The 16,217-nt window shown below is 40.2% G+C and overlaps 1 protein-coding gene across 1 annotated transcript in view; it reads left to right on the top strand.

Moving 5' to 3' along the window:
- The window catches only part of LOC117822660 (ubiquitin-conjugating enzyme E2 E2), a 56,525-nt gene extending 46,614 nt beyond the window's left edge, over positions 1-9,911 (top strand). Inside the window, exons 5-6 of the mRNA XM_034697508.1 lie at positions 4,684-4,831; positions 9,059-9,911. Coding sequence (XP_034553399.1) covers positions 4,684-4,831; positions 9,059-9,156 — 246 coding nt within the window. The 3' untranslated portion in view covers positions 9,157-9,911. The remainder of the gene's footprint in view (positions 1-4,683; positions 4,832-9,058) is intronic.
- The last annotated feature ends 6,306 nt before the right edge of the window (positions 9,912-16,217 follow it).

Here is a 16,217-nt window from a genome sequence, read left to right as displayed (position 1 = left end):
TTTTATTTCCTGACTTTTTTTTCTGTGAAGATCCCGGAAAGGGTTATTAATATTTGGTTATGTGTGTCTTTCTGGAAAACAATAAATGTTTTACGTTTAGGCACCCCTGCAATCGTCACACTTTTTCTGTTACAAACTGACCCCGGCCCCCATCAGAGAAGGGAAAAGTTATGTGGCACTCACAGGAAAAAGTTTGGGGACCCCTGATTTAACGGATTTAAAGGTGTTTCTGTGAGAATTGATCACTGCAAGAAAAAAAAACAGACACCGTTACTATCCATCAATTATCAATAAGACATCAAGCACTTTTCATTCACAAAGTGCTGTAAATAAAAACAACTTAAAATTGAATAAATTAAAAATATAAAAATTAAAAAGACCCCCCATCCTAATCCCAACCCAAGCCCAATCCTAAATTAAGAACACAATATGTGCAACAAAAATAATAATAAAATTAATGAATTAATGAAAAATAAAAAAGAAGTTGCTGAACAAACTGAGGAAACGCTTTCATGATGTATTATAATGAAACACTGGAGGAAAAATAAGATGTTAGAACTCAACAAAGGAAATTAAACTCACAAAAAATAAAATAAAATAATAAGAGAATAAAACAATAAAAAAAAATTAAAGCAGGAAAATAAACTAAGATGCTGTACTTAAAAAAGTGATTAAAATGTATCTATATAATAAATAAATTAAGCAAGGTGAAATAAAACTGTTATAAGAATAAAACTCAGTTAAAAGTGAGACTAAAAAGGTCGGTCTTGAGTTTCCTTTTGAAAATGTTAATGCTCTGTGCAGCCCGACTACAATGAAGAGCCATTCATTTACACTAAGAGAATAATAATAGTTATTTTATTTGTAGAGGGCTTTTCAAAAACCAAGTTACAAAGTGTTTTACATGGGCAGCAAAGTAAAAACAAGCTGTTCATAAAATCACAAAAGTCAAGATCAAACAATAAAACATATTAAAAGACATGAAAGGAATACAATTCTTTTAAAATATATTTCTTAAATCGGTTAAATTGAAAATAAAATTCAGATAAAATCAGGGAAGGCTCTATGGTAAAAGTATGTTTTCTTTATTAATACATTTTTTTTTTTAAGTTATATTTTTGGGCATTTTCACCTTTAATGGACAGGATAGCTGAAGACAGACAGGAAATGTGGGGAGCAGAGAGTGAGGGAGGACATGCAGTGAATGGTCGAGGCTGGAATCGAACCTGCGACGAGGGCTGTGGTCTCTGTACATGGGGCGCACTTAGACCGCTAGGCCAACGGTGCCCCGATAAAAGTTTGTTTTATGAAGAGATTTAAAAGAACTCACTGACTCAGCAGACTGTGTTGGACCCCTCACTGCGAATATCCTGTCCCCTTTGGTTTTCATTTTTGTATTCAGAGTGCACAACAAACCTCTCCCTTAGGATCTCATTACATGAGACAGCTCGTAAGGTACTAAAAGATCTGCTGTATAGTGAGGAGAAAGTCCATGTGTAGAGCTTTAAAAGTAATCAGTAAAATCTTCAAATCAATTCTAAAACACACAGGGAGACAGTGCAAGGAAGCAATACATGAAACACACATTTTAAACACAAGAAGTGTGAAAAACAAGCTCCATGTCACAACATTATTAATATTCAACACAACAATGAAGATCATAACCTCAACATCATCATTAAACATAACATGGAAGAGCAGCCCTAAGTGTATCTCCTCACTGAAGCCACACCGTCTTATTTTGTCTGTTTACTGATTGATTCATAAATAAGAGTAGTCTATAAAAGCAGACACCTGTTTGATGGACATGTATGAACCTGAGGGTAAATGATTCCAGATCTTGGTGTGAGGTTTTTAAAGAAAGCACTCAAAGCTTTTCATATTCCTGTTGTTGAATAGTTCAGATTTCATGCCCACCCTCCTGCTCCACTTCTAAATGATGGATTATGTTGTTTTTTTTTTTGCATTAAAATCTCATCTGCTGGAAACGTGGTAGAAATGTTCAAATCCAACGACTCACTGAGGAGCAGCTCGTGTTTAGTTTTCTCCACTTTGAAAACAGCGTCACCACCACGCTGAGACTTCTGGAGACGCCGTGCCACAGGGAAATTAATTAACACTCGTATGCTGGAGTCCAATAATCAACGTGTCAACAAAACTGTCATTGTTTGTTGTGCTGCTCTGTTTCTACACCACACTGCCCTCTGTTGGACACTTTGATTCACTAGTGAGAACACATGCTGGGTTTCACTGACTCCATGAAGTGAGAGTCATAAACAAAACAACAAATAATAAATGTTTCCCTGACTGCAATATAAAAAAAGTGTGCTTTCAGATGCACTGTGTGTTTTCCAGCTGCACACTCGTCCAGCTGGTGGTGACAAATGCAGGGAAATGTCCCTCAGAGGAGCAGTAAAGAGAGCCCATTACACTGCTCCTGATGCTGATACATCAGAGTTAATGTGAATAAGAGAGAGGGAGGAGGTTTTAACTGCCTCCATGTCTCACCTCTTAGCACTCTCAGGTATAAAAAGCTCCTAAACCTGGAAGACCGCTCTGAAAACGATCTCTACTCTCTACTCTAAGATTTCAAACTCACCGTCCATATTTTTGACCTCATCTGCTGCTAACCGAGATGTGATGTACCTGTAGAGCAGTGATCCCGGCTGTAGGTCATTAATTAAAGCTAACACTGTGAGGTGCTCTGAAAAAGAATATGAGCACCGCTGTAAGGCTTCTGTCCCAACCTCACAAGCTACTGAAGTAAGACTGACTCCATGAGATCATGGTGGAAAACATCTTCGTCATCTTACATTTTTCCTCTCCACGGTCACAGAAGGAGGCTCAGTGTGAGGAAAAAGAACTCCTGGATGAAATATTTCAATGAGGTTATAATGTGTTGTCAGTTCTCACAAATGTACGTCTTTTCAGCTGAAGGTTACGCAACACGGCCCCTGTAGTGTACATAATGTCCAAGTTTCTCACGATGAGAATATCTTCATTCTGAACTTTGAAAATGATAATATGATAATAATAGTCTTTATTTGTTTAGCACTTTACAAAACAGGGTTACAAAGTGCTTTACAAATAGGAAAGAAACTGTAAGACAGTAAAAGAGGAATGTGAGGAAGACTGAAAAAGAATAAAACAATAAAAAAAGTAATAACCTGCAGGGAGGTGACAGAAAGAAGAAATGACAGAAAGGAAGATAAAAAAAGGTTCAGACAAGAGGTTAAGATAAAAACAATGTTCCATCCATCCATCTTCCTCCGCTTATCCGGGTCCGGGTCGCGGGGGCAGCAGCCTCAGCAGGGAAGCCCAGACACCCCTCTCCCCGGCCACTTCCACCAGCTCTTCTGGGAGGATACCGAGGCGCTCCCAGGCCAGCTGAGAGACATAGTCTCGCCAGCATGTCCTGGGCTTTCCCCGTGGCCTCCTCCCAGTCGGACATGCCCGAAACACCTCCCCAGGGAGACGCCCGGGAGGCATCCTAACCAGATGCCCCAACCACCTCATCTGGCTCCTCTCGATCCGGAGGAGCAGCGGCTCTACTTTGAGTCTCTCCCGGATGTCCGAGCTCCTGACCCTGTCTCTAAGGCTGAGCCCAGACACCCTGCAGAGAAAGCTCATTTCGGCCGCTTGTATTCGCGATCTCGTTCTTTCGGTCACTACCCACAGCTCGTGACCATAGGTGAGGGTCGGAACGTAGATTGACCGGTAAATTGAGAGCTTTGCCTTCTGGCTCAGCTCTCTCTTCACCACGACAGACCGGTACAGCGCCCGCATCACTGCAGACGCCGCCCCGATCCGATGGAAAAACAATGTTGGAATGCTAAAAACAATAAAGTTTAAAAGATTAAAACAATTAAAAGATCAGAAATATAAAAATATTAAGGAATAAAAAGAATAAGGAGGGTAAAAACCTGCCAGTGATAAGATAAAATAAGATATTACTTTATTGATCCTTGGGGGGAATTTTGGTTGTTGCAGCAACCCAGACATACAATCAAGAATAGGTTTCAATAAGTAAAAATAAAATAGACGAATATAGATAGAATACAAATTTACAAGTTTAAGTTATATAAAAATGTTACAAATGATGTAAATAGTGGTAATTACAGGCAGTATTAAAAATGGTTCAGTAGTGACAGGTTGACATGGTGTGATTATGGTTTGGTTATGACAGATTAAGCAATATAAAAAATAAATATGTATATATAATGACTGTTAGTAGTAGTAAACAAATAAATATAATATAACAAAGATAAATACTGCCTGATAAATTATAAAACGTCTGAATTAAAACACGCTCAGGTGACATCTCCTGTGAAAGCACATCGATAAAAGTGTGTTTTTAAAAGAGGATAAAATGATAAAGGTGTTCAATCGGATCTCCTTGGGGAGGTTGTTCCAGAAGCCCGGTCACCTTTTGTCCTCAGCCACAGCTGTGGGATGGCGATCAGAGCCTTGGCTGAGGACCAAAGGGTGAAAATGTAAAAAACAAGTAGAGAAACAACTGAAAAATCACGGGAATAATTCAAAGAAATGCTAATTCAGAGCGATTACACGACTACCACACAAAGCAGGCAAACATGAAATATAAAGGTGTTCGCTAAGAAAAGTATGATCTATGTTTAAGATGTGTAAACATATTTCTAAATTCGAGTACTTGTGTGTCTGCAGGTAACTTTTCGTACGAGGATCTATCACTGCAACATCAACAGTCAGGGCGTGATCTGTCTGGACATCCTGAAGGACAACTGGAGCCCCGCCCTCACCATCTCCAAGGTGCTGCTGTCCATCTGCTCCCTGCTCACAGACTGTAACCCAGGTAAGATCTGCACCTGAATGCTTCTTACACAGGACTTCCACCAGATCTGTGTCCGGTCTGTCTCTGATCCACTGCGGTCCAACTGTCCCGCCCCATCTCCTCTGTTGAGAGTCTTGCCTATCTGATCCGGAGGGCTCCGACCTGCCGGATCAGAGACACAGACAGAACGCAACGGAGTGGATCCAGTGGAAGTTAACAGATTGACTAGAATAGAAACCGATCAGACCCGGTGCCGTGACGGATCAGATGGACCGGACACGGATCTGGTGGAATTACGCCGTGATGCTTCATACACAGTACTTATGATGAGACTCTGGTGTGAGGTGTGTTGACCCAGGTGGCGTGACAAGCTCTTTCTAACCTCCACGTTCACTCAGTGTTGCCGCTCCTTCTCTTCTTCTCCTGTTTATTTTCACTAAAGGTAAAAACTTCATGTTGTCACAGCTGAAATGAACGTTTCCAGACTATTTATGGTGCATTAAGTAATCCATGACCAATTCAAACCTCCATTGTTTCCCAAGGCCGTCCAACACTTGACAGATCTTTGGCTCAGTCTGGAGCCAGAAGCTGTAAATAATAAAAGCACATTTTCACAGCAGCGAGCTGCTCGCAGAGGAGCTCCACGGGGGGATGCTTTATGAAAAACTGCAAGAGAGTTAAAAAAATAAAACAAGACGTGTGAGTTTAGCTGTGTTAAAGAAAAGTCTGAGGCTGTAAAGGGAATGATTGGACGCTGGAGAAGAATGTAAAAATGTGAAAACCTGGAGCTGGTGGAGGAAACATCGGGTCAGTGTCCACACAGCTGAAGAAGTGAAAGGTCGATTTGTGCTCTTATTTCACGCAGCGATTATAAGTTAAATGTTTGAGGGCATAATGGAGACCAGCCAAGACCTGAGGATGAACTCACAATAGATCTGTTCACCTGTCATGTGAGCTGCTTTCCTAAATCTGGCCCGTCCAACTCTGCATGGTCTTTACTCCTGTGGGGGACAGGTCAGCTTTTAACATGACTTACAGGATACTGATAGATCTGATATGAAAGGATAGTATTTATGATGGAAGATCTTTCCTATAATCAATCACAGCAAATGTAGATGGAAAAATACCGCCAAAAACAAGCAGCAACCTCCGTCCAGAAGTGTTAAAAACTGCAGTTCATCGAGTGTCTGCTTGAGGCTGGCTCCAGAAGTAATGGAAACCACATACACACCAATTCAGTAAAAAAGATCTTTACAGCAGAAATAAACATGTTTACAGCCTGGTGCAAAAAAAGAGTGTAGTCTGGATAGTTCATTTCTCATTCAGGAGGTGAATTTTTTCATAACATGGCAATTTCGAAGATATTAAGAGAGGCACAGCTGACTTGATTGACAGGAGGGAACACTGTAGCTGTTGGCTAGGAGGCTTAAAGCCCACCTCTTTACCTCAACAGCAGTTAGGTTTTTTATTTATTTATTTGGATCCCCATCAGTTACAACCAAGGTAGCAACTACTCCTCCTGGGGTCCACTCATGCAAATTTGTACAATCCACACGCAATTTACATTTTTTAAAAATCCAAGTCAAAAGTAAAACAATAACACTTTAACACTTTCTCATAAAAGTTCATACTAATTCATACTCTGACTAAAACAATTGAATACTATCATTAATACTAATAATATCAATAATAACAACAATACCCACACCATCACTGTCTTACTGATTGAACTGGTTTCAAGATTCAAAGGTTTTTATTGTCAATGTTCACTGTATATACGAGACATACAGGAAAAAACAAGATGCTGTTTCTCTCTTCCTGCTTTTAAAGGCCCTGTGAGGAGTTCTGAACTGGCTGAGAAACAGACTGAAAATGATACCGATGCCTCTTTATGACCTTTAATAACAAACAAGACCATCAGCAGCAACACTGACACCTTCTCTGTTGTCATTTTTAATGCCTGAAACCGCCCTGAGGGGGTAGGTGTCAGACCAGATGATGGACATCTCGCTTCAGAAACAGCCTTTATTGACTGTTTTCATGGAAAATAATCACATTGCCTGTTAAAGCTGACTGTTGAACACAACGGGATATTGCTTTTGTTGACAAAACTACTTTTACATGTATAGGACAAGAGATAAGAGGTATCACTTTGTCCACAAGGGGGGCGCCAGAATTGATACAAAACAAAAGTTCCTCACAGCAGCTTTAAATATAAGATTTAAATATAAAATACAATAAAATACAGTTCTATAAAAACAGCCTATGTACACAGTGCAGGTAGTGCAGTGACAGTTTAAAAATGGACAGTGAAAATGAAAATAGAAAACAGTGCAAATGATATTTAAGGTGCAGACAGTATTCAAGGTAAGTAAATGATTAAGTAAACGGTTGATGTGCAATAATCAATGGTAATATCAGATGGAAGATCATTCCATATCGTCATGCCTCTATACAGAAGAGTGCGCTGCTTTGCATTAGTATTTGTCAGTGGAAGTGAAAAGCAACCTCTAGAAACATGTCTAGTCTAGGTTGACTTCAGCATTTCCAATATGGCTCCCGCTGACGATTGGCTTCAAAACAGCGCTTCAGAAACAGATGGATGACGTCATGGATACTACGTCCATTATTAATACAGTCTATGGTTAAAACACTGCACTACATATAATAATTCAGTTTTAAATGTTAAATTTGAAGGAAAATGTGTGCCTTTTGATTCATGCAGCATTGTAACCAGGATTGTAATGCAACTTTCTTTAAAGGCCCTGTGAGGAGTTCTGAACTGGCTGAGAAACAGACTGAAAATGATACCGATGCCTCTTTATGACCTTTAATAACAAACAAGACCATCAGCAGCAACACTGACACCTTCTCTGTTGTCATTTTTAATGCCTGAAACCGCCCTGAGCAGATGATGGACATCTCACTTCAGAAACAGCCTTTATTTGACTGTTTTCATGGAAAATAATCACATTGCCTGATAAAGTTGACTGTTAAAAGACAACAGGATGAGGTTTTTGTTGAAAATACTACTTTTGCATGAATAGGACAAGAGATAAGAGGTATCACTTTGTCCACAAGGGGGGCGCCAGAATCGATACAAAACAAAAGTTCCTCACAGCAGCTTTAAAGAGAGACTTCCTAACTACAGCTGCTTTGAGTCCTTACACCTTATTATGGTTTGTACAACATGATTGCAGATACATGTGAGGTGTAAATGTGCATTTTTCTGCATCCATCCTGATCATCAGCTGTTTAAAATCTTTGAACACATTTACATTTGTTATAATATGAGTCAGTCATCTGCATAAAGTTCACAAAAACACTACAAATTGGTCCTTTACAGTGTTTTTTTAGGATCTGACCTTCTCCACAAGAATCCTTGGGTTATACTTCTGATGAAATCAACAAACAATGATGTCAAAATAATTGTTTGTGTGTAGGAAACACTTCCTGGTTGGCTTAGTCATTTCTACGATACAAACATGTCTGGCCTCGTGTACGCCTCGTGTCTTTATCCTCACAGACCACATGTTTTTTATTATGCATATGAGTACTACATAATGAAGCATAATTAGGGGCGTGGTTGATTTGTCTGAGAGGTAGGTGAGTTGTAGCTGCCACCTCTTTGCCAGTAGACAGTTGACACGGGACTTCCACCTGATCTAGTGGAATTTGGCCGTCAGAGGAATGTCAGCTGGGGTTCACATGTGCTTCATACCTCCTCTTGAGAAACCAATGACTGATGTCACTGAGATGAGACATCTTCCATTGGTTCTTACACACCTCCCGTTTAAGGCGGGGGTGTTTATGTATTATTAGGCACTGATGCACGGAGGAAGAAAGGTGCGGCGAAGTCGTGGTCTGCTGTCAGAGGGAGTCACTGAGGTGGTGGCCGTGTGGAGCGTCAGAGCTGGCAGGGCGGAACAGCTGTGTGTGCTCGTCTCTGTGAGTGTGTATGTGGTGCTCCCGCTGTATGTTTACACACCGTCCACAACACTGTAATTCAATGTGAGATCACACACTGGGACACCAATACCACGCCAGGAAGGAGTTCAGCGTCTGAGTACAAAGGCGGAGTGACAGTGGAACCTCGTTACGGCTCGTGTTTCAGATATGCAACGCTCTCCCTCACAGGACGGCTTCAAGCTTTCCACAAGTCTGTGTGTTCCTGCTGCTTCACAGTTTGAGATTCTGAATGATTTCATGTGTTGATTTATTCTCTCTGTCTGTCTTGGTTTCTTCCAGCCGACCCTCTGGTGGGAAGCATCGCCACACAGTACCTGACCAACAGAACAGAGCATGACAGAATAGCCAAACAATGGACGAAGAGATACGCCACATAGACTCCCCCCCTGCCGAGAACCCTCCCCCCCTTTACCTCCCTTCACTGTACCTCTCTCTACCTCTCGCTCTCACCCTTATTAGTCTGTCAAAGCACACTCACTAAGTGCAACGGTAAACCCGCCCTCCTATCACCCGTCTCCCCAATCCTCTTCCTCCCCCTCCCCAACATTTTATCTACCTTTTTCTGTGTTAAAAAAAAAACAAAAAAAACAAACTAAACATGAAAAAAAAAATGTCCTTTGTTCCTTGTTGACTTGAAAGCTTCTTTTTTATACAAAGAGTAGATTGGGATTTTTATTTTCCAATATCTGAATGTTGGAAGTATTGTATTGGAGAAAAAAAACACAGAATATTATAATTATCATGCGCATTGTCCTCTGGCTATACAGTATGTATTCTCATTTTCTTAGCAGCACCTGGAACAAACATGCAGAATATATGCTTTTATTTTGCTCTTTGTTTTTGTTTTTTATTTGGTATTTGTCATCGATATGTTATCTGCATGGAACAGAGCGGTTTGCGTCAATGGATCCTTCATGCTTTTTAACTTCCTCTGATTTTGTTTGTACTGTATGTATTTTTTCAAAGGCTTTTGAGGCAGACCACAAAAGTATAGGTCTGCCTGTGAAAGAGGCAGGACTTGTATATTTACTGGCTACCCGCCACCTCTGCAATTGCAGAGTGGTTTGTTGTGCACTTGTATTACTGAAGCACCCAATAAAACACACTGTGGTCGGCTTGTGAGAAAAAGAAACTGGCTCTGTAGGCTCTGTCTGGGATTTTTTTGTGTTTGACTGCAAGCTCACAAACACCCACAACATCCACAAATATTTACATCTGCTCAGTGATCCTCTGTTAACTCCAGGCCTCAGCTCTCGCCTGCATTTATGTCACACACACACACACGAGATTATAAAGCTTTACAGTCATATATCTCAGCTCATATAAAATATACTTCATATCATTTATCTGCTTCAGTTTGGTGTTCCTCATTATGACTCCTCCTGCTGTAACTTCAGGCTTTTATTACCTCTTATAGGAAGTGTGCTGGGTCTACACTACCAGTCAAAAGTTTGAACACACCTTCTCATTCACTGTTTTATGTATTTTAATTATTTTCAACATCACAAGACTTCAAAACTATGAAATAATCTGGTTTTGCCATAATCTGGATTACAACAGTAGTCAAATAGGGCCATCCATTGTGTACTAACCCTACCTCTGAACAACACAACTGATGGTCTCAGACACATTAAGAAGGCAAGTCATTCTACAAATGAACTCTTGACAAGGCTCGTGTTAATTAGAAACCATTCCAGGAGACCACTTCATGAAGCAGACTGAGAGAATACCAAGAGTATGCATGAAGGAAAAAGGGGGCTACTTTACAGAATCTTATCTAAGTTAATTAAATAATTCCATATATGTTCTTTCATAGTTTTGATGCCTTCAGTATTAACCTACAGTGTTTTAAATCATTAAAATAAATACAAACCCTTGAATGAGAAGGTGTGTCCAAACTTTTGACTGGTAGTGTGTGTATCCTTTAACTCATCTGTTTTGAAGTTACTAAGAGTTATGTGTATTTTTGCATAATGAGGGTTGTGGTGGTTTAACTGACTAACAGGTGGGCGTGTTCTAGCTGTTTTCAAAGAGCCTCATCTGTTTCTAGGTAAACTCAAAGTTGAGTCAGCATGTCCAATATGGCGACTCCCATCATTAGCTTCAAAACTCCACTTCAGAAACCAATGGGGGACATCCCTTAGACCAGGGGTTCCCAACCTTTTCAACCCGCGACCCCTAAAATATAGGTGCCAAAGACTTGTGACCCCCACTATCCCTTGAGGTTAAATGTTGCTTCATACTTCAGAATGACTTTACCTGCATGTACATGTGGCTGTGTTTCCTGTGCTGCTGTGAATTAACCTGCTGCTACTGATCCTTTTGTTAATCAACTGTTAGCTAATCCTAACCCTAATGTGAGGAGTCATCTGGCAACAAAGAAAGGCAGAAAACTAATGAAATGTACTTATTTGCTGGGTTTTATTTCAAATGTAACTAATATTTTTGGCAATATTTTTAAAATAATGGTTAAAATAAGCAAATTTAGATTACTTTAAAAAAAAAAGAAACATCTGGAAGACATCTTGTGATACCCCAGGGGGTCCCAACCCACAATTTGGGAACCCCTGCCTTAGACTATGTGAATGTTTTATACAGTAAATGGGGATAACAAGAACCAAAAACCATCAGGGCCAGGATTCAGTCCTGTGGGCCTCTGTTCATGGGGCACCTGCTCCACCGACCGAGCCAAATCAGCAACCTGAAGTCTTCATGCTTTCACAACAAAATCCTTCCCTGGACTACAAAAAGAATACATTCTTCAGAGTCTAAGTAGAGGTAAACTAAATAAAGTTCTCTAGAGTGAGAGATGAAAAAGGTTTAATGAACTTTGTACTTTTAATTGAAGATAAGATTTGCTTAAATGTCTCTATATGGAGATCTGTTTTAGACTCAAACACACTCCATCGTACTCATTAGAGAACACAGCAGGAATCCAGTTCAACACTTTAACAGCGGCGTCATGTTGACATGTCTCACGACCCCTCGGCACATCCCACATCCCCTGTTATTCAGTCTCTTAATGGACATACAGTCATGGCCAAAAGTTTTGAGAATGACACAACTATTAATTTTCACAAAGTCTGCTGTTTCAGTTTTTATAATGGCAATTTGCATATTCTCCAGAATGTTATGAGGAGTGATCAGCTCAACTGCAATCAATTGCAAAGTCCCTCTTTGCCTTGAAAATGAACTTTATCACCAAAAACACATTTCCACTGCATTTCAGCCCTGCCACAAAAGGACCAGCTAACATCATTTCAATGACACACAGGTGTCACACACATTAACACAGGTGTGGGTGTTGATGAGGACAAGGCTGGCGATCAATCTGTCATGATTGAGTGACTGGACACTTTAAAAGGAAGATGGTGCATGACACCATTGTTCCTCATCTGTTAGCCATGGTTACCTGCAAGGAAACACGTGCAGCCATCATTGCATTGCACAAAAAGGGCCTAACAGGGAAGTTTATAGCAGCGAGTAAGATTGCACCTCAGTCAACCGTCTATCAAATTATCAAGAACTTCAAGGAGAGAGGTTCAATTGTTGCCAAACAGGCTCCAGGGTGCCCAAGAAAGTCCAGCAAGCGCCAGGACCGTCTCCTGAAGGTGTTACAGCTGCGGGATCGGGCCACCACCAGTGCAGAGCTTGCTCAGGAATGGCAGCAGGCAGGTGTGAGTGCATCTGCACGCACAGTGAGGCGAAGACTTTTGGAGGATGGCCTGGTGTCAAGGAGGGCAGCAAAGAAGCCACTTCTCTCCAGTAAAAACATCAGGGACAGACTGATATTCTGCAGAAGGTACAGGGACTGGACTGCTGAGGACTGGGGTAAAGTCATTTTCTCTGATGAATCCCCTTTACGATTGTTTGGGGCATCTGGAGGAAGGCTTGTTCGGAGAAGACGAGGTGAGCGCTACCATCAGTCCTGTCTCTTGCCAACAGTGAAGCATCCTGAGACCATTCATGTGTGGGGTTGCTTTTCGGTCAAGGGAGTGGGCTCTCTCACAATGTTGCCTAAAAACACAGCCATGAATAAAGAATGGTACCAGAACGTCCTCCGAGAGCAACTTCTCCCAACCATCCAAGGGCAGTTTGGTGATGAAGAATGCCTTTTCCAGCATGATGGAGCACCTTGCCATAAAGCAAAAGTCATAACAGAATGGCTCGGGGAACAAAACATTAAGATTTTGGGCCCTTGGCCAGGAAACTCACCAGATCTTAATCCCATTGAGAACTTGTGGTCAATCCTCAAGAGGCGGGTGGACAATCAAAAATCCACACATTCTGACAAACTCCAAGCATTGATTATGTAAGAATGGACTGCCATCAGTCAGGATTTGGTCCAGAAGTTGATTGACAGCATGCCAGGGAGAATTGCAGAGGTCTTGAAAAAGAAGGGTCAATACTGCAAATATTGACTTATTGCATGAATTCTGTGTAATTCTCAATAAAAGCTTTTGATACTTATGAAATGCTTCTAATTGTATTTCATTATACCATAGAAACATCTGACAAAAACACCTAAAAACCCTGAAGCAGCAGACTTTGTGAAAATGTAATATTTGTGTCATTCTCAAAACCTTTGGCCATGACTGTACATGTTAGCAGCAGTTCAGCGTGGTCTGAGGGACCTGAATCTTCTCTCTGAGGCTAAAACTGAAACAGGACTATCTTTAGAGGAGTGTTTCACAATGTGGTGTGAGAACTACTCCAGATAAAGATCTGAATACTGCTTTCACTACTGGAGCTTTCTAAGAAACACTGCTTTGTCCCACCAGAGGCTGAATCAGTTTAATAATAAGTTTATTTAAATAACACACGCACCAAGTCGTATGAGACTCATGTGAAACAGACACCAAATTGTCACTATCACTATTTGGGGCATGCAAAATCTCACATGACTCATAAACTTGACTTTATGGTTTGTTTTGTGCAGGTTCATGTGAGATTATTTAAAATCAGTGTTGCTGAAAAGTGTTTATACTGTATCTTTAGAGATAGAAGAACGGTGCCGCCTGTTAAGGAAATTGAGGATATTTGTTTCATGAGTCCTCGATGAACCAGGTTTTAAAAGCAGGAGGTGAGAGGTCTCAAAAGCATTAAACACAGAGATAATGGACCTCCTGATAAAAGCTTTGTTAAACTTGTTCCCACTCGAATCATCGCACACAGTGTGTTTCAGCAGTGTGCGATTTAGGCTTTTTAATTAGTAATACAGCAAAAGCTTTTCAGCAAAGGACAGAGTCAGCTCTTGACTCAGCCCCCTCTACTCTCTCTTTTTTTATTTCCACAGATTTTGCACATTGGTTTGGATCCATGTGGAAATAGATTTACAAAAAGCCATTATAATTAAACCATTGGCTTTTGCATAGATAATAGGATGGCTATTATATCCTGCAAAACAGAAGCCAGCAGGCCGCCTGCCAAACTTGAAAAAAGCCTCCCTGCCTGCATTAGAGGGTGCTGCAATAACAACACTTAAGTACAGATCTATTCATTTACTCTCGCTGTGCACTGCCGTGTTGTATTTACATGCTGGACTCACTCAGTAGCAGAATTTTAAATGTGTACAGCAAGACTTAAAAGGGGTCAAAGGGGAGCACATGTTGCTGTTAAAATATTGACACAGCAGTGTTCACAATGTGACAAGATTACCCTATTAACCTTTTAAACACTCACATCCGCCGCCAGGTGAAGGTACAATGTGTACTTCACAGCTCATTTACCTGCAGGAAGGCACTTTTTCCACCCTCACAAATCTCTTAATATGTAATTTATTAGTCATCGCAGCAGATACAGTCCAAACACAAAGGTTTGAGTTGCACACGATGGGTGCCATTTACTTTAAAAACACAAACATCCACATAATGGACTTCAAACTGTGTAAATATGCTGATACATTTCTCTAAGCGGTAAATATTTTCAACTCAGCTGACCTACAATAATTAGAGGCATGAGGATTTCTTAGAGGTGTACACAGATGTGATTCATTTGTGTCATTTTTCAGTTTCTGTGGCCAGCGATGCAGCGGATTAGTCACTGCTGAAGTGTGATTACAACAACAACAACCACCTGATTATAGTAAACATCTCATCACACTCTCAAAGGGATCCTCTTCAAGTAAGGGAAACAACTGTGGTTTCTCTTATGGTAAGATTTGAGTTATTACTTTATAATTAATTGAAGTTGTGTGTTTTTTTTAACCAATGTAGAGCCTCATTAGAACAGAGCTAGATTATGTTTAATATCACTGTGTCCCATATATCTGTCATACATGTGAAAACACACATTTTCACCCACATATACCTTACTTTATTATCAAACTGGCTCTAAGTGCATGACAAATAAGAGCAGGACACACAGGAATACAGCATGGTTAGCCTATGGTGATAAGATAATAACAAGGATATAAAAACACAAATCGAGTGGGTTGATCTATAAAGTTAAAGAAATGATTTTCATGAGGTACAGGGAGGAAGACATTTCTTTTATTGAATCTGTTTAACCAGGAGAAAACCACATTGAGTATAAAATCTCTTTTACAAGTGTGTCCTGGCCAAGATCAGCAGCAACACATTCCAGCAAAGTTACAGACAAACAACACAGAATTCTAAAACATATCATGGGTTTCAGAAAACAAAAGTCATCAGTCAAAGCATTTACAAACTGATGCATCTTCCTCAAGAGCCCTCAGTCTGCATTTAAACACATTTAAAGAGACAAGCTCACATAAACTCAGGCTCTCATGCAGCAGGTTCCAGGCTGCAGGAACAGCATATCTAAAGCTCCTTTTACCCATTTCAAGACTCTGTGACATTCAAAATCATGAGGGGTTCACTATGATTGTATGTATATGAAGATGAAGATTTGTTTTCTGGGAATGCACTCGTATAATGCATGAAAACAGTGAATAAAGGGGTAGGATTAGATAAGTTTGAACTTCTTCCTACTCCTTTTCAAACATGTAAATTGAAATGTTTCAGTGCTTGCTAATGGAACTGACTGATTTGTGTTTTTTTAGTTTTTTATTATTGAAAGACATCAAAATCAAAATCAAAAATCAAGATACAGACGGTGATATAGATGGATTTTTCATTTTGGGGCCTCTGCTATTCAACATCTACATGCTTCCCTTAGGTCAGATAATAAGAAACAACAAAATAAAATACCATAGCTATGCAGATGACACACACATTTACATCACCATATCACCAGGGGATTATAGTCCCATACAAACACTGAGTAAATGCATTGAACAAATCAATGACTGGGCGAGCCAGAACTTTCTTCAGTTAAACAAAGAAAAAACTGAAATGATTGTTTTTGGAGCCAAGGAAGAAAGGTTAAAGGTTACTGCTCAGCTCCAATCTGCATAGATGAAATGTTCAAACCAAGCCAGAAACCTTGATGGAGTCTTAGACTCAGACCTTAATTT

Source organism: Notolabrus celidotus, chromosome 12 (assembly GCF_009762535.1).
Source record: "Notolabrus celidotus isolate fNotCel1 chromosome 12, fNotCel1.pri, whole genome shotgun sequence".
NCBI classification, from domain to species: domain Eukaryota; kingdom Metazoa; phylum Chordata; class Actinopteri; order Labriformes; family Labridae; genus Notolabrus; species Notolabrus celidotus.
This window is presented reverse-complemented; position numbering and strand designations above follow the sequence as displayed.